The sequence below is a fragment of the Enhydra lutris genome, unplaced genomic scaffold (assembly GCF_002288905.1).
Source record: "Enhydra lutris kenyoni isolate GAN:26980312 unplaced genomic scaffold, ASM228890v2 scaffoldscaffold5, whole genome shotgun sequence".
NCBI classification, from domain to species: Eukaryota; Metazoa; Chordata; class Mammalia; order Carnivora; family Mustelidae; genus Enhydra; species Enhydra lutris.
The window spans coordinates 49313824-49333164 of record NW_019154089.1 but is presented as its reverse complement, the minus strand read 5'-3'; the positions used below and the strand labels follow the sequence as shown (position 1 = coordinate 49333164).

The following is a 19341-nucleotide window of genomic DNA, read 5'->3' as shown; positions in this document are numbered from 1 at the left end:
GAAGAAAATTGTATTTAATTTTCTTACCCAAGAGACCTTCCATTTACTCTGAGAACTTTTTCTTGTGATGAAATTCTTTAGGCATTTTTATTATCAGATACAGATGTGATTCATTTAGTGCCAAGGACAACTATCAGATTTTTGCTGCTTTAGTAATTACCTTAATTTTAGAGCGTAGGCTATAAAGGAAAAGATTTTAATAAATGAATTTTCCATGGCTTTGATGGGAATTAATTTGATAATTAGGTGCTAGTTTTTAAAAGTCATAATCTATACATCTGTATCAGATACTTATGGCAGGTACAGAGCAACACTTTTCCTTGTTTGGTTTTTCTGCAGCAGGCCCTACATTTATAAAAATGGTACGGCATTTTTTTTTTTCTTTTCACCATTAAGCTGCTATCTGGTTTATCAGAAAATTACTTGGGGCAGGAAAGGGGGAAGACTGAGATTTCAATCAAAGAGTGACAATTGCTTCATGTCTGGCCCTATGGGAGAACTTCCTTGGAGTTGGAGGAGGTGTGGAGGAAGAAGAAAGGATAGGTGTGTATTTAGGAAGAGGAACTGAGAAGATGTCTGTCTTTAATTTTTTCCATTTGAGGGATGTCTCCATGGAGATCAGGTGGGTGTTGAAGAGTTTTATTTATTGGAGACTGAGACTTACTCACCAGGTTTTCCTCCTGAACTTCAGAGGGATGAAGCCAAGCCTCATGGTCTATGCATGCTGCAGAATACCCCAAATTTGGGGAAATCATGGCTTTGGCAGGACAGGACAAATAGCCTTCAAAGGTATAAAGAATTCTCGTCTTACTCTTCTACCTTCCTAGCTTAGTGTTTTAATGTAGAAAGCAGTTCTTTCTGTGAAGTGAAATTTGGGCTTGTGAAAATTTGAAGAGAGTTTTTTCTCCAGTATTTTTCCATTTTCATCTGCTTTCTTTTTATTTATTTTGGACTCATATCTTGATCTGTGATCTTGGCCTTGGGAATCAGCACACACACAGCCATTCAAACGCAGTGGGTTATTCCCGAGGATGTCCATGACCATGAGGCTGCCTCCATACAGATCTGCAAAACTGTGACTGTCTCCTTCACAAACAGGTGTAAGGCTCCTTATTTGAAAATTCTGAAAAGTGCTGGTTCTCCCAAGGAATCACTAGCTAGCTTATCCATTCTTGTACTATGTGACAAAAACCAAACATGAAAAAACCAGATGGAGTTTGGTTTACAGTGTGGCTCAGCAGCTGGGAAGGATCAGGAAATGGTGTTTCATCATAATCATGTTTAAGATATAAAATTATGAAGGATGTTAGGCTTCTTTTAGCATTTAGAGTAGAATAACGGTGGTGTTTGGGTATTTGCATTACAGATGCCTAAGATACTATACAGGCATTGATTTCTTTATAGTAACATTTATGACCTGGTTAGTAGTGAGCCTTTCCTTTATGATTTTAGTTATACCATCTGCCTTTTAACATAAACTTGCTAAGATTTCTACTTCTGGCTTAGGTGGGTTTGGAAATGATTTCAGATCTCCCACATCCCTTCCTCCCCATCTTCTAAAATAGGACTTTGCATAATTAAGTAGTATCAGGGAAGGAGCACTGGAATTGGGAAAACCTCCCCACTGATCCCAGCTCCTTTCTGTACAGGCTGCATGGCCTTGGGAAAGTTCCCTACCCTCCTTTAAGCCTCAGTTTCTTGTTCTTATGAAATGAGGATAACATTACTAATTTCGTAGTATTGTTGCAAGGATTCAGTTACTTTAGATAATATAAAATTCCAGATACTTAGTAGTTCCCTTCCCACCATGCCCTAAAATATAAATTCGTTTCTCTTATTCACTTCCTTCTCCTCTCTTTATTTGCTTCCATGATTTCACTTAAAGTAAACCGTAAAAACCACAGAAATAAATTATTTGGAAGTTTTCATGGCCTTTTTACTTTTGCTAAGGGGTAATCCCAAAATTCCTATTTCGGAATATTGACACTGCTGTTTGTACACAGCGCTCTCTTCTTCCCCAGCCCACACCCCTGCTTTTTCTTTGGTCTCTGCAGAGAAGAAAGATCTCTGTGTTAAGTACATTAAAGTCTTGTAATTCCTTCTTGTCATCTTGGTTATGATCTCCAGCCCCATTCCCGTCTCTTTGTGGCTGCTGCTAGAGCTAAGTACCTTTGGGGCAGATTGTGGTTACTCTGCACTGCCAAATTATAACACAAAGATGAAGGTAGGCTTTGGTTTACAAGGCTACACCTAATTTTGTGCTAAAACGGAGGTCAGCCTAATTAGCTAGGGGAAGCCATTGGTGGATCCACATTGTTTTGGTAAGCTGAAGTAGATTAGCGCAAGAATGAAATGCCTTACCAGGTCAGTTTAGCAAATCAGTTTATTATAATATGCGACTAATTTCAGAATCTAGTCCTTCCCACGACAGTGGGTTCCCGCCGTTTGAATCTCGGGGTACAGTATGAAGGCTTTCTCGTAGATCCGGGTAGCTCTTGTGTCATTTTCCTCTCTGGTCCCGCCACTCAGATGTGTGGGGACCCTCCGTTTGCCGCTTCCTCGGGAAGCCTGTGGGTGGGTCCAACTGTGTCAGCACCCCCCCCTCCCCCCCCCCCCCCCCCCCCCCCCCCCCCCCCCCCCCCCCCCGGGCACAGAAGCACCTCCCTGAAGACCAGAGCCCGAAGGGAGGCTCAGGTGGGTGGTTGATGGAGGGGATGCCCTCTGCCTAAGTAGTTATAGCTCGTATGTCTTCTGATTGTTCCTTGGGTTTCTAGCAGGCACGTGTCCCATTGTTGTTAAGTAAAGCCCGGTATGTATGTTGGAAGAGTTAGCAGCGTGGCGGCTCTGCTGGCTGCCCCGTGCTGCTGTCTCGGGGATTGTTTGGTTTGGCAGATGGCCAGCTCTCTGCTATAAGATGCATTTCCTTGACAGGACAAAGTGTGGAGCCGCATTAGCTGCAAAGTTTACAAAGGTTAGCTAAACACACACAATAAATATTAATAAACAAAAAAGGCCCACCCACCTTTGATTTTGAATTCTGTTTCTTCATTCCACGTTTCAGAATCCCTGTAGTATTTGATTAATAACCAGTCTTAGGGTAATTGAGCCTTAAGTATCCTTTGCCTAAGTTAGACGGCTCATGGAGCCCTCATTGGCTGCCTTGGTGACTCATTGCCACAGTGGATGGAGCTCTGGAATGACTGTTTAGTTCAAGGGGTCTTATTCTCCCTGCTTCCATGAGAAAAGGAGGGTAAGTGAGCTTTATGCTGACCAGCCACGTGTGTGTCTAAGAACTCCGGAAGGGGAAGGACATGAACAGGAATAGAGGTGCGGTGGCCTGAGCTTGGACTACCTAGAAAGCAATCCAGCCTTGGTCTGTTGGCCTGGGCAATTGCCTCTCTCTAACATTTACACCCTCAGAGTAGAGGGAGAGAGTAACAGTAACCTGCTGCCCCTGGAAACTGCCTGTTTGGCTGGGTGTCTTGGAATTTACCAGGCCTACATTGTGGATCATTTCCAATTCTGCACCCTGCTCACTTGAAAACATATTTGAGAACCAGTAATCTTAGACTGCTTAGCCAGACCTCTAGAGAACCAAGGAAGTGAAATAACTTTAATACTATGTCCTTGAGATTGTCCTGGGGCCATTTGTAGGTGGCTGGAATTTCTGAAGGCCCTTGAAAGCCCCTCTTACTATTGTCTCTCACTCTCTGGTTCATGCATATCCCTCTTTTTAGGACCACATTAGGAAGGAATGAGCTCTACTTTGTCTGTAGGATACTTGAGTATGATAATGATCTAGAGAAATAAAATTATTCTCCATAGATTGTACTGATTTTAACTTGAACTTTCACTTGTCTCTAACTCTGCATAGCAAAGCAGTCCATTTGGACTTGGGTGAACTCTGATCCTTGATTCATTCTATCAGCAAACGTTTATTGAACACCCCACACTAATCTAGGCATTTGGGATACATTGCCACCTAAAACACGCCAAGATCTCTGCCTCTGTGGAAATTATGTTCACATCAGGGAAGCAGATAATAAGCATAATTAAAGATAAAATTATACATTCTGTTAAAAGGTGATACATGCTTTGGTTAAAATGAAAAAACAGTAAGGTAAGTTGTGGGGTACAATTTTAAATGGGGCACTCTTGGCATGATGACATGTAAGCATTGATTTGAAGATGAGTATTGGCTTGGATGAACTTAATCTAGATTGGGTTTTATAAGGTTAAGTTCGTGACTCTTCTCATGTTTCCTTATACCTAGCCATGACCATTTGGAAATTTCCAGTGGCCAAGGCATGATTCTCAAATGAATCTCAATGGCAGAGCACCTGTAAGTCAGGCTGTGCTTTGTAGACCGTGAACTGTTTATACACTTAATTCCATCTTGATACACTTAATTCCATCTTACCAGCCAAGCATAGTCTTATAAGATAAAATGTGTCTTCTATGCTTGTGCATTATAAAGTAGGTTTCACAAGCATATGAATGAAATGACAACCCTCCCCCAAAAGCCAAGCCATGTGTGATATACTGTTCTCAAGGATTTTTGTTAATAACCACTCACTATGTTATGTTTTATCATCTTTTAGTGCTTGCTCGTGGACACTGGGTAGCGGGCACCATAGATTTAAGAAAAAATTGTGGAAAGAACACCTAAAATTATAAAAACTTGCCCTTTTAACCCAATTTTACCCCTCCCCAAACTAGGAAAACACAGCCACTCTGGTTTTATTTTCTCTATAGACCATCTCGGCTGTCTTCCGTGCTGCAGAGCTTAGGAACCGCTCTTGTAGAGCATTGTCAGACAATGCTGAGAAGATCTGCAGACTCTTAAGTTTCCTCTTGAGTTCCTCAGGAATCTCAGAGAAGGATCTGGGGCCATATAACGATATGCATACTTCTCACCAGTCAGGTGGGAGCCAGAATTCCTATCAAAAGGGATTGAGGAGATGCACAGATACTCTGTCTTAACAAGAATGGGATGGTTAGGGAGAAGAAACCAGAGAAATTCAGCCTGAGATAGATTTGGAAGCCAGGAATTTTCACGATTTTCATTTTGCTCTCAGAACCTAAAATAGCGGTATCTAATCATACCCTTTTTTCTTTAGTCCTTGTACATTGCGTGGCACATGATGGTCCTTAATAAATCTTGAATTGGTGTTTCCATGCATTGCTTGTTCTATCAGAGTGAGATCTGCAGAACCTGGCCCACGGTGTCTCTGCCTACCAATCTGAGCTTTATCCCCCCCGCCCCGCCCCACCGTTCTGTCCCTGCTGAACCTGCCACTTCGGCCTACTTACTGCACACACAAATTAAAACAGGTGGTCATTCCCACTGAGAGCTCATTCTTTTTGACCCCAGAGCACCACTTGTTTTCCTTACCAGTAATGAATTCAAAGGATCATAACTTCCAGCGAACCGTCTCTTAAATAGTTTTTCATTCAGGTTAATGTCAAGTCTTTGTATGCTGTATCTCTGTTTTATTTCTGCTATCATCCTGCTGGTTTATCTCATAGATAGGGAGATATTATTCAATGCCTGCAAATATGTGTTGTTCCTGAAAAAGCTTTATGAGATTTGGATCTCGGTGAACTAAAAACAATAAGCACCTGGCTTCAATCTGCTGTCCAGAGGGACGTGTTGTGTGTATAAAAGCATGAAACACTGAGATCTAAATCTGCTTCAGTGGTAAGCGGAACTGAGTTATGTGGGCTTAGCGTTCCAAGATGCCAGTCTCACATGGCCAAGGAGCCAGGGAAGAGTACCTCTGCGGTTGCTAGGTTGTCAGGAAAAGAGAGGAGCAGTGTCAGGAAGGAACATCTTTTTCATTTGTTTTAAAAGATTTTATTTATTTATTTGACAGACAGAGATCACAAGTAGGCAGAAAGGCACGCAGAGAGAGGGGGAAGCAGGCTCCCTGCTGAGCAGAGAGCCCAATGCGGGGCTCGATCCCAGGACCCTGAGATCATGACCCGAGCCAAAGGCAGAGGCTTTAGCCCACTGAGCCCCCCAGGCACCCCATCTTTTTCATTTTTAAAGGGTATCACACTTATAACAAGTGATGGAATAGAACCTAACTCAGGGACACAACCTTCTGGTTTAGGGGGAGAATGTCCTAAAAATTACAGGTAGCCATCACGATGATGCCCACTTTAGCAAACTAGCCACCAAGATAGGATTTTTCCCATCTTTATTTGGCTTCTTTAGTTGATTCCCATGCCTTTCCTTTTCAGAGTGTTGTCCGCTGCCTGTGGCATCCGAAGCTGAACCAGATCATGGTAGGAACTGGAAATGGATTGGCTAAAGTCTATTACGACCCCAACAAGAGCCAGAGGTATTTCATAAGTATGGCCTGTTTTAGATGGATGACAACAACTGGGGGGAGGGCTTCATTTCCCAGCCTGCTTTTATTTATTTCCCCCTTTGATGGGGATCCACCCTTTTAGAAAATGCAGCTGGCATGGAGTAAAGCCTGACTCCTGGTATTGTACTTTAAAGAGGATTTGGATATTGCTCTTGATCCAGACAGAATTCAAAGTGAAAGTTTCCTGAGGATTTGCAGTTCTTTAGCTGAAATGCTGAGTGCAAAGGGGGAAAAAGTCTTGCCCACTTTGCATACTTCCCTGGACATGGCATTAGCAGTGATACATGTAAGGGATTAACAAAGCAGAGAACTAACCACTTACAGGAAGTGGGAACAGCTAGTCTGTTTTGTTCCCTTTCTGTTTGGGCTTTTATCAGGTAGTGGTTTGGATTTTGGGGGTTGTTCTCCACCAGCAGAAAGGGACAGCACAAATTATTTCCTCTTCAACCCTATGCCTGCCCCAAATGCTAGACTTAAACATCCCCGTGTGTTTCATAAGTCTGAAAACTTCACTGGAGGCTCCCTCTATTCCTCAGATTATTTTCATTTTCTTTGGGCACAAAGATGAACACTTGTCACCACCCCAAATGACGATGGTTTTGGTTCTCTCTTAAGGTACACTACTTGATTAGCTCTTTCTCTGGAGTAAGCCTTGGTTAGCTAGTATTAAACTGCATATGCTAAATTCACTGGGGTCCCCCATAAACCTGTTGTGAGGTCTCACATCCTTTTTGAGGAAAGGAAACTCCTCCTCTATTAATGAATGTTCATTGTTATAATTTGGATCTGAATAGAAACAGACAGTCCTGTCTTCCCTTGGAACTTTGTGGACTAGCTTTGGAACCCTTGCCCTCTAAAATAAAGTTTTCATTGTATTTAAGAACAAATAGGATTTTGTTTGTTTTTTAATAAGTAAAGAAATTAAAAATGCTAACGTAATTAGAATGAGAGAGTCTGTTTCACTTGAGAAAACAGTGAGCCCCATTTGCTAGCCCCTATTTGGAAGCTACTATGTTTGGAATCTTGAAGAAATTTTTTTATTTGTATTTGCTCCTCCTGAGAGGGATCGCTCATTATTGCTAAGGAGAAGTGAAATGTTCTAATCGGACTTTTGGTTAATCCCACACATTCTTGGGCAGTTGCCCCGTGGCAACACTGCCAAGCCGACTCAGTTCCAGACACTTGTACTCTTACATTTGAGATGCGGACAAATGCCACTTGGGGTGTAGACCACCCAGGTTGCTTTCATCTGAGACATAAACTAAAATTTGAACCCTGTGACCGTCACGGTAAAAAGGTTTTTAAATTTTATTTATATCTCTCTAAGATCTTAAATTTTAAGTTATTCCTATAGATTTCTTAAACTAGCGTTCTGTTGCCCAGTTACCTCTCCAACCCTTTCACTCAGTAGTAACCACTGACTGACAGACTTGCTTTCCCATAAATTTAAGCCCTTATCACCAAGGCCCCTTCTGTTGACCATCCCTTAGAAAGTCAAGGACTTGGCGAGATGGTGTGCACAGAGTGTGTTCCTGAAAGTATCTAATGCTTTTGACATGACTTTCTGTTTATAAGACCAAGTAAAGAAAATAATGTGCTTTTACCCGCCCCAGGGGAGCAAAATTGTGTGTGGTTAAAACCCAGCGGAAGGCAAAACAAGCCGAGACTCTAACCCAGGACTACATCATCACCCGTAAGTTGTTAGCGTGGTCTCTCCATCATCTTTCTCCCTTCTGCTGTAGTGTGGTGTTGCTCTCATGGCTTTAGAGACAGAAAAAGTCTTCGGAGTCCGGGCATATATTACAAAATACTATGTGGACAGGGCTGCGAGTCATGTAACGGCTAACCGCTGTAGCTTCTGTGACTCATCACAGAGACAGGGTAATTTCATGTAACTTTCAACCCAAAAGGGAAAAGCCTATTTGAGCCTAATGCATTACTCCAAAGCAGCCTTTTAAAGAATAACAATCTGTTCTAAGAATAAACAAGAATGAGTGCTGGTCTTGGAATCAGGAGACCTGGATTTGTCCAGTTCTACCAGTTGCATTCAGTGTGATGTTGAACAACTGAACTTTATCAGGAGGTGGGGGAGACTGGGTGAAAGGTCTACTTCAGCTCCCTCTGAGACTCTGTGACAATAGATCCGGAGACATTTAGATACAAAAGGAACTACCCAGAAACCTTACCAGAATAAGCAGCTTCTCTCACGTTTGTCACCCTGGCAGATGTGTGTTGCCCAGGGCCAGAGCCTCAGACCTGTCACAGCTAGTGGCTGGAGGGACATCTTGGAAGAAGTAACAGTTGTGATGAGCAGATGCCCTGTGGACCTCACCAGGGTCTCTGTCTCAAGCCCAGGGGGCGCTGTACTGCTGGGTTTTTCTCCCTGGTAGTGGGTCTCCTGTAAGACCAAGTCCCTTGGAGCTTATGATCAGTAAGGAGATCCCGTGACACTTTTTGCAAGAGTAGAAGTGTTAAAGTCGGTGTCACAACCAGTCTAGCTCATGTAATTACATGCGGCCTACTTAAATTCCTCCAGTCGTTTGAAGTGAAAAGCTATTTTTCCCCCTCCTAAAAATACCGTTGTGTCGTGTTGCCCAACAGAGTGACGGGGTGGCTGTGTTTCTCAGCTCCCCTGACTCAAGGCAGGAGAGTTTTACTGGTGAGTGAGATGGTCCTGGCCCTAGCAGGTGCTAGGGAGAGGGGGATACTAGAAGACTTTTTGAAGTATTTGAGACATTTCTATCATTCATATTATAAATTCCCTTTGAGCCCCTCTTAATCCTTTTCCTTCTCTGCCCTGATCCCCTGGATAAAGGTTTTCTCTTTTAAAGGAGGTTGTACTCCTCATGTAAGGATCCAAAGAAAATATTCTGAAACAGTTTTTGGTTAAGAAAAAGATCATTATTTAATTTTCCCCCCAGTCACCTTCTTGCTCTCCAGCAGAATATCACTATTTTCCTTTTACATTCATAGACTCTTTTATAAGATTTAATTCTGACATTGAGTAAACAACCAGTAGCAATTGGACAAATACTACTCCGAGTCTTACCCTTTTGTTTCGTCTACCATATAGAAGTAGGGAAAAGTCTTCATCAAGTCACCATGCCCGGAGATCCAGACACCCCCCTGCATTCAGGACAACCTTTACCCCAGTTTCAGTGGGAGAAGTGCTCCTCCCTTCCGGTTACTCAGTGTTGTCAACTCCTCCTGAGAGGTGGTCACATTTCAGAAACGTGTGAAGTGATTCCAGAGGTTTTTTGAGGAGTCCGAGGAGACTTCAGGGCTGACAGGCGAGCTGCTGGCCTTATTCACATTTGGGTCCTATAAGAAAAAAATAAGAAGCAGTCCCATTAAGTGTTTTCATTTCAAAACCACAGAAATTAAGTTTAACTGCTACCCATGGTTTGGGCGACGGGGAGCCTCACCAGTGTTTCCATGACAGTATTTGACAGTATTTCCTGAGTGCCATTAGTTGCCAGGAGAGGTGAACAATGAGTCTGGTCTCAAACAAAATTGGCTAATTGGTTACAGTAAAACTGTCTTTTATTATTAGAGGAAGGCTGTCATTATGACTTCCATTTCACCTTCAAGTTAGTCATGCTTCAGCTATGTTTTTGGATGGAAGGGTTATTATTATAATAAAATTTTTCAAATGTGACTTCTCATAGCTCATGCCTTGCCTATGTTCCGCGAACCCCGCCAACGGAGTACAAGGAAACAGCTGGAGAAGGACAGACTGGATCCCCTGAAGTCGCATAAACCCGAACCTCCTGTGGCAGGCCCAGGTGACCGTGATTGATCCAGCTGGTGACCTATGGGGGGGGGCGGGGGGCACAGGGTTCGCTGAGAGAGAAGTGGGAAGATGCTTTGCTCCTGATTGCTGCTTTGTCTCTAGGGAGATTTTACTACATGGTGGTTTTCAAACATTTTCTTTTTAGCATCAGAACTTTTTGCTTAAAGGATGCAGAATCCTGGTGCATAAAACTGATAAAAATGGAGCTGCAGTGCTAACAGAGAGAAGGCTGGGCCCCTTTCTGCTCGGTCTCTGACTTGAGCCCTTTTAGGTGATCTTGGTGGAACTCTAGGGTTCCCAGAACCCAGTGTTGAAACTATTGTTGTCAGTGTTGGCTTTGTACACAACATTTGAGTACTTTGACCAGAATCCGGGCTGGATTAGGTTTCACATAAGGGAGAAGTGGCCATCATTTAGTTTTGTGTTGATAAAATGGAGCTGCCCATTCCCCTAGAGGATGGATAGAAGTCTTTAGAAGTTTGAAGAAAGTAGGTACCCCCTCCCAACCCCGCTCCCCCCCCCCAAAAAAAAAGAAAGAAAGAAAGAAAGAAGGTACCAGAAGCAAGCAAGGCAGCATTGCTGTTATACGACACATACACTTACTGGAATCTCATTTTACTCGTTATCACTTGTGTGGTTTCTGTTTTCCTAGGCTCCTAAGCCTATAGCTTTTGACTTGTTCGTTCATCCTGAACCTCAGTTCTGGGCCTCCATCTGTTTTTGGTCTGCCCTTTCCACCTTGAGCCTTGAAAACATTTCACATATCTATCTTAACTTTTTTTTTTTTTTTTTTCATTTTCTCTGCCACCATTCTAAATCAAAGTTCCTAAATAATATTCTTACCTGGATTATTGAAAAGCCTTTCTAACTAGGCACCGTATCTCAAGTCACTCTCTTTCCTTCCCACCTTGCCTCCATCCACTTTCTACATAGCTTTTATTCCCAGCTCCTCTGGCTTTCACACTGCTACTGCCCCCAAATCTTATAAGCTCCCCACTGTCCGTTTGCATTTCCAGAGAGTCATTCTCTGCATTCTGACTCTAACGCACTTTTGAGCATCCCACCTCTCTTCCCTCCTCCTCCGATCTTCTGATACGACTGTCAGGTCACTCCTGCCCGCAAATGCCCATTGAATTGTCCTCTTTCTGTACTTTTGTTCTGAAACCATTCTGCTCATTCTGAAAATGACCGCTGCCTTCAGAGCTTTCTCAGATTGGATCCGTCTCTTCCTAAAGAGCTCCCCAACCTCCTCAGTACTATAATAGTTCTGTAAGTACTATAACAGTTACTGGCCATGCAAATTCTTTCACAACTAATTATTTCCTGCCTTTTTTAGTCTCCTCTTATCTTGATTTATAGAATTAATCATATAGCACAATTTGGCTCTTCATGTGTAGTTTTTTTTTTTTTTTTCAAATCTTCCTAAAATGTCATAGATTTTTTTTTTTTTCTGGTTGTCTTAATAATATAACTTTATTGACATAGCATTTTGGAATTTGAAAATGTCATAGATTTTATGGGTACCTGGGTGGCTCACTGGGTTAAGCATGTGCCTTCAGCTTAGGTCATGATTCCAAGGTCCTGGGATGGAGCCCCATGTCATGCTTTCCGCTCAGTGGGGAGTCTGCTTCTTCCTCTCCTTCTGCTTCCTGCTCCTGCTGCTTGTGTTCTCTCTCTCTCTCTCTCTCTCTGACAGATAAATTAATAAGGTCTTCAAAATAAAAGTCATACATTTTTCTGACTACCAGGCACCAGACTAGCTGTTGGAGATCCAGCAGGGTGCAGATCCCTGCCCTTACAGAGCTTTTGTCTATGAGAGCAGTTCTAGTACCATAAAATAACGTGAATCAGGGAATTCAATTTGTTTGTTTTTTTCTCCTACAAGGTACTTGGGAGATGGCAAGCCCTAAGATATATTTGTTTAAAGCTATAATAGGCATCTAATGAATATGGGTTAATTTTTTTTAGGATTTATTTATTTATTAGAGAGAGAAAAAGAGAGAGCGTGTGTGTGTGTGCATGCAAGTGGTGGGGAGGGGCAGAGGGAGAGAATCCTGCAGCAGACTCCCTGCTGAGCGGGGAGCACACCTCAGTTCTCCACGCCAGAATCCTGAGATCCTGACCTGAGCCGAAATCAAGAGTCAGCCGCTTAACTGACTGAGCCACCCAGCTGCCGCAGTATTGGTTATTTTTATGAATTGAATTTCAAATGTTCACGCCTAAGGAATCTTTTCAAGGCCTACACATGGCCAAGTATTTGTAATTCTTCCTTGCATTGGTATCACTATGTAGATGAAACAGCTAAGACATACTTTAAAAAAATCTCTATTTAAAAATGTTATGGGAGGGGCGCCTGGGTGGCTCAGTGGGTTAAGCCTCTACCTTCAGCTCAGGTCATGGTCTCAGGGTTCTGGGGTTGAGCCCCACATCGAGCCCTCTGCTCAGTGGGGAGCCTGCTTCCTCCTCTCTCTCTGCCTGCCTCTCTGCCTACTTGTGATTTCTCTCTGTCAAATAAATAAATAAAAATCTTAAAAAAAAAGTTAAAAAAATGTTCTGGGGAAGTTAAAGTTTGTTGATTTCCTACTTCGGTTGTGATGATCATAAATGAAACCTGAAGAGATGATACCGAAGTCCCCTTGAGATTTGTGTGCTTCAGGCTGGGATCTGAAGAAGCCCCAGAGTGCTCCAAACCTTGATCGTGTAGGGAATGACAAAAATTGGGTAAACCTGAAGCTCTGGCCTCACTCTGTTTCTCATGTCACTTGCCACCTTGGAAGAAAGCATTGAGGAATTCTCAACCTTTTCAGATAAGTACAGGGCATACAAGGTAGTATGCGTCTATATTGTCATGCTCATTCCAGGTCTGATCTGTGTTTTTTCCTTGGGAACAGGTCGTGGCGGCCGGGTTGGAACCCACGGGGGCACTCTGTCGTCATACATTGTGAAGAACATTGCTTTGGACAAAACTGATGACAGCAATCCCCGGGAAGCCATTCTGCGGCATGCTAAAGCAGCTGAAGACAACCCGTATTGGGTTTCTCCAGCATATTCTAAGTAAGGAAACAGACTTTGAAAATAGAAAAAAAATATATTATGTTGAATGAATTGGAAAGAATATAACGACGCTACTTTGAGGTTCTAACTCTCCATTTCTTGTTTTATTCTTTTTTTAAAGATTTTTAAATTTATTCATTTGACAGAGATCACAAGTAGGCAGGGAGGCAGGCGGTGGGTGGGGAGCAGACTCTCTGCTCCCCACTGAGCAGAGAGCCTGATGCAGGGCTTGATCCCAGGACGCTGGGATCATGACCCGAGCCAAAGGCAGAGACTTTAACCCACTGAGCCACCCAGGCGCCCCTCTTGTTTTATTCTTGAGCATGAAAAATAAGCCAAGTACTCATAGTCCTGAACCTAGCTATTTGTTTGTATCTTAGGACTCTAGAATGGTGCATTTTTAAAGTAGGTCAATTCCATCAGTTATGACCTAGTGTAAACCCATTATGGGAAGTCCATCCTACCTCTGACGAGAAGGAGGAAGAGCACTCCCCGCATGCGTTATCTCAGTTGAAGAGGGTTAAAAGCCGATGGAGAGGAGCAGCTTGTAGGTCTGTCATCACGGACTGCTTTTCAGCTGCAGAACTGTGTCCATAAGGAGCATGTACGTTGGCAGAGTAGAGCCCGCCTCCTCGGATTCCCTCAGGTGGCTCAACATGGGTGAACATGTAGTGGTTCTTAAAGCCTCCAAACCAGGCACATTTACACTAGAGAAGAGTCGTGTTGTAGAATTTTTTGTTTCGTTTTATTTTGAGCACTTCCTTGCTTTCCAATACCATACGATGTGCCAGAGTCATCTTTGGTTTTCTTCCTCCAGTCCTGGAATCAACTACTTCTTCAAGGAGTCTAGGCTTCTTTTGTTTGAGAACATGTTTAGAAACCAAGACATTGGTGCTCGATGTCCCTATTGCTACCCAAGTGTCATTGCTTCTAGTTCCTCCTTTAGGTCTTCTTAGCTGACAAAACTTGAAAAAATATATATGTATACTAACCTGTGCTTCAACACACGTACACATATGTACATATATATATATACACACACGTACACATATCTGTATTCATATTTTAAAAACTATGAGTTTATGGGACACCTGGGTGGCTCAGTTGGTTAAGCGGCTGCCTTCGGCTCAGGTCATGATCCCAGCGTCCTGGGATCGAGTCCCACATCGGGCTCCTTGCTCAGCGGGGAGCCTGCTTCTCCCTCTGCCTCTGCCTACCACTCTGTCTGCCTGTGCTCATGCTCTCTCTCTCTCTAACAAATAAATAAATAAAATCTTTAAAAAAAATAAATAAATAAAAACTATGAGTTTATACTGATGCCTCTGATTTCAGTCCTATACCCCTGGTTTCATTGTACCTTTCTCCTTCCTGTATTTTTAACTTCTTTCTCCAATAATGAAAAACCCAGCTCTCATTACTGACAATATATTCATTTATTTATTCACTGCTAGTTTCCATATAAAGTAGTTTCAAAATTGCCTACCCATACACCTGTGAGAAACATTTCCCCAACTAGGATTTCTTTAACCACGTTCATGTAGTTTTTTTTTTATTTGTTTTGGGTTTTTTTGGATTTTTTTTTTTTTTTGGTTGTTTTGTTTTGTTTTGTTTTTTGTTCTTTTGGCCTTATAGTATTTGGTCAAGAGACTGGTTTTCATAGTTACTTGGGTGAGATATTTTCTTCTCCACTTCTGTCAGGGTAGTTCTAGAATTCATTTGAAATGCAGCTAGGGTCATTTGTTAGTGTGCATTCCTTTTTGGGGTTTCCCCTATGTTCTATGTATTTTGGAGGTTTGTGTAGGGTGTGCAAAATATTACTCTAGTGTTAGGAGTCAGGGCCTTAAAAAGACTCATTTTTCCCCTCTGTTCTCACATTTCCATGCCGCACTTCTCTTGGTCCCTTCCCCTCTCACTCCTGCAGGTAGCCTATCTCTTTAGTTTCTGGTCTACCTCTCCCGTAGGTCTTTTGCACAAGTGAACAGATTTGTATTTTCTTCTACCCTCTCCTTTCTAACATGAAGGTTAGCATAATATAAATACCCTTTTGGGCTTTGCTTTTTTCACTTAGGATTATGCCCTAGAAATCATTCTATATCAGTTCATAGAGCTCCTTCTCGTTCTTTTTCACTACTGCATAGTACACCATCGCAGGGAAGTATAGTTGATTCAACCACTCTCCTATGAGTAGACATTTGGGTTGTCCCAGTATTTTGCAATTTCTAACAGTGATACAGTAAATAAATTTGTGCATATGTATTTTTATATCATTGGAGGTGTGTTTAGGTTTTTATTTGATGTCTTCATATATTATTAAAGTTTTCTCTTAAATTTTGAGAAAGCTGGAAACTGATCACTTTTCAGAACATTAATATGCTGGGAAAAAAATCACTTATGAACCAACTCAACAGACATGTTATACCAGTATCAGTGCTCTGTCTGCTAATCACTATGAGCTATTTGCGTAAAAGAAAAACACACGTTTTAGCTTGGGTTCCTTAGAAGTAGGTCCTGAGACAAAGATTCATATAAAGGTGCTTTTAAGATTCTTTATTATTAGGATGCTTATTAGGACGCACCCATAGAGAAAACCAATAGGGGAGTAGAGAAGTATAATGAGGCCAAGTAAGGGTGTATCAAGCAAGGTTTCAGGGACCAGCTCCCCTTTAGCTCAGTCTGCAGGGTATCCCTGGAGACCCAGGTCAGAGGCGTGGTGACTGGAGTCCTCACACTCCAGTATCTGTTGATCCTTGCTAATGGCTGGAGATGGGGCCCGGGGGATGACATTCCCAGGTACTTTCAGCTTTCCAGGGCTTCAGCAATGTGCTGACAGCCCTCTGACAGAGAGAGAGAGCTGCTGCTGTTGTGAGTGAAAGTACCCCACACAAAAATGCTGAAGAGATTTGTGGGCCGCTGGTGGGGAGCGCTGCCTCCTCCGCTGTCCGTGTAGAGGAACAGACTTGACTCCGTACTGTCAGGGGCGGTTGTTCACAGTGTGTACTAATAACCAGACGGTACAGATGGAACATCTCTGAGCAATTAGTTGGATAATATTACAACAGCTAAGAGGGTCATATTAAGGCTGGCCAGCTAACTAGTGTGCATTTAGCCCTCTTTTGTATAGAATTTGTGTGTGTGTAAGCTAATGTATGTCAACACATCATTGGCAGTCAGATAAGCTTATAGATTATGCCTCTGTTGACACTTCTGTTTTTAATGGAGTCATTATTTTCTATTACTATTAGGGGTTTTTTATACTTAAAGAAATTTGTTTAGAAACAGGCAAAAAAATTAGCTGAGGAAAGAAGAGGAAACAGCCATGTTTTAAGATTTGCTAAACATAGTGAGCATCATTTGGAGAAAAATTTGGCACTATCTATACAAATTTAAAATGCAAATAGCCTTTGACTTGGCAATTCTATTTCCAGAAGTTTTGCACATGTGGGTAAATACGTATGTCCAAAGATACTAAGTTCAGTATTGTTTATGAAAGCAAAAGATGGGAAACAATGTAAGTGTCCTTCAGTGAGATATTGTTTTAGAAAAGTACAATACATCCATTTAATTAAAGGTAACAAGAAAATATAAAGAATGAGCTAGGTATATATGGATGGATGTGTCCCAATCTCCTTAAGTAAAAAACCAATAAGCAAAAATAGAAACCTGCTTGCAAAACATGCTCTCTGTATACCTGTGTTTTTACACAGTGAATGTACCTCCTCGCATATCTGATCATTTACACATGAACTCCCCCTGGGAAGAAATACAAGAAATGTAGGTGGTGGGTATCTTTTAAGTAGGAGAACAAAGGAGTGGGGAGGGGGGCGGGGTGGGGAGAGCAGCGTGAAGTGAAAGGGGCCCTCGAAGTTCCATAGTCTGCCCATGAGCACTGCTGGATTTTTTTCACTGTGCATCTATTCCTTAAAAATCTCACACATGTAAATAACATATGATATTAAAGTTAGATCCTTCATCAGAATAATTAGTTGTTAGAAATTAGAACAATAACCTGGAAGTTCTAAGGCCAGCTTCCTGGCCTGAATTCTAGCAAGGACTTACTATCCAGTAGGTTCTAAAAGTTATCTTCTCAGTGTCTCATTTTCTTCAGTGGTAAGTAAGGTCTTTGACACCTTCATTTAAATTTGTTAATATCACCCAATAATCAGCAGTATTATTTCAGTATTTATGGAAATACCTCAGTAATTTACTTTGCATGTAAACACAGACAAACCTATTTGTTGTGTTGTGTATTTAATTGTTCAGAGATGTTCCATCTGTACCGTCTGGTTATTAGTACACACTGTGAACAACCACCCCTGACAGCACGGAGTCAAGTCAAACTGCTATTTGATAGCAGTTTGCTATCAAATGTATTTTAATGTAGTCAGATTTAGGAATTTTTTCTTTCTTGGGTTTTGTTTTAGTTAGGAAGGCCTCTGCATTCAAGATAGTTCTTCAGATTCTCCCATCTTTCCATTAATACCTTCTTTTTTATTTTTTTAGCGTTAAATCTTTTATTCACCTGAAATTATTTTAGTGAAGGGAGTGAGAAAGGTATCTTCATTTCCTGTGGCCACTGGAACAAATTACCACAAGCATGGTGGCCTGAAAGGCAGAAATGAATTCTCTCACAGTTCTGGGGGCCAGAAGTCTGAAATAAAGGTGTCACAGGGGCCACACGCCATAGAGAGGCTCTGGGGGAAATCTGTTCCAGGCCTCTGCTAGCTTCCAGATTTTGCCTGCAAGCTTGGCTCAGAGCCACCGTGACCCCAGGCTCTTCTCAGTTCTCTCTTTGACTTTTGCTTTGTGTGAGTCTCCTCTTCTCTCTTATAAGGATACCCATGACATCATCTGGGGCCCACCTAAGGTAATCCAGGATTATCTCCTCATCTTAAAATCCTTAGTCATATCTGCAAATCCTTTTTTTCCAAATAAGGTCGTATTCACAGCATCCAGGGATTTGGGGTGGACATTTCAGCCTACCACAGTAGAGCTCTAATTTGATTGTTTCCTGTTGGTTAGCCAGTTGGTTAGCCAGTTGCTGTAATTTTTTAATTGGATAATCTGGTTTTCCTCATTGAATTGAAACCACATGGTTACACACACGCACTTCCATTTGAATTTGAGCCCACTTCTGGGCTCTCTGTTGTGTTCTCTTATTTGGTCTGTTCAAGTAGCAGTATCAGACTGTTTTCATTGTTGTTGGGCTGCCTGTTCTCATTCTTCTTAGTAAAACTTTTCCATTCTGCAGGTTCCATGACTTTAAGCTATCTAGTAAGCAGCCCACCCCCCAATTCTTGGTGCTATTTGTATTGGAATTGAGTCAATGTATATATTAACTTAGACTGAGTTTTACAATATTGGTTTTTTAAAACCAAGAGCAAGGGGGCACCTGGGTGGCTCAGTGGGTTAAGCCTCTGCCTTCGGTTCAGGCCATGATCTCAGGGTCCTGGGATCAAGCCCTGCATTAGGCTCTCTGCTCAGCGGGGAGCCTGCTTCCCCCTCTCTCTCTGCCTGCCTCTCTGCCTACTTGTGATCTCTCTCTCTCTCTGTCAAATAAATAAATAAAATCTTTAAAAAAAATTGTTTAAAAAAATAAATAAATAAACCAAGAGCAGGGTATGTCTTTCTATTCAGTCACATCTCTGTCTCTCAGTAGTATTTTAAAGTTTTCTTTATATAGATCTTTCACATTTTCTTTTAATTTTGTTTCCAGTTATTTTAACTTTTTGTGCCATCGTAAATAGAACCTTTTCTTCTGCTGAGTTTATAACTCCTGTGTATATGGAAGTGCTGTGTGGCCACATAAATGTGTATTATTAAAGCATATGTAGGTAGTTGCTTTATATACAGCCGTATTTACCCTGTTTTCCTCTTGTTTTCAATAATTTTCCACTCATTTTACTTGTAGTTTCCAGGCGGAAAATTATATCCTATGCAAATAATGATACATTTACCTCATTCTTTCTAATTATTTTAATTTACTTTTATTTTAATTAAAAACTTTTTTTTTATTTGAGTTTAGAGGACACACAATGTTACATTACTTTCAGGTATGCAGCTTAGTGATTTTACAAGTTTGTACATTATGCTGTGTTCATCATAAGTGTAGCGGCCCTC

The 19341-nt window shown here is 41.8% G+C and overlaps 1 protein-coding gene across 3 annotated transcripts in view; it reads left to right on the top strand.

Annotated features, from left to right (window-relative positions):
• Positions 1-19341, top strand: part of LOC111141227 (WD repeat domain 70) — a 346638-nt gene that overhangs the window by 313696 nt on the left and 13601 nt on the right. For all 3 annotated transcript variants that reach the window (XM_022493646.1, XM_022493644.1, XM_022493645.1), the window contains 4 exons: positions 6247-6347; positions 7991-8070; positions 10046-10162; positions 13062-13224. In XM_022493646.1, coding sequence (XP_022349354.1) covers positions 6247-6347; positions 7991-8070; positions 10046-10162; positions 13062-13224 — 461 coding nt within the window. The remainder of the gene's footprint in view (positions 1-6246; positions 6348-7990; positions 8071-10045; positions 10163-13061; positions 13225-19341) is intronic.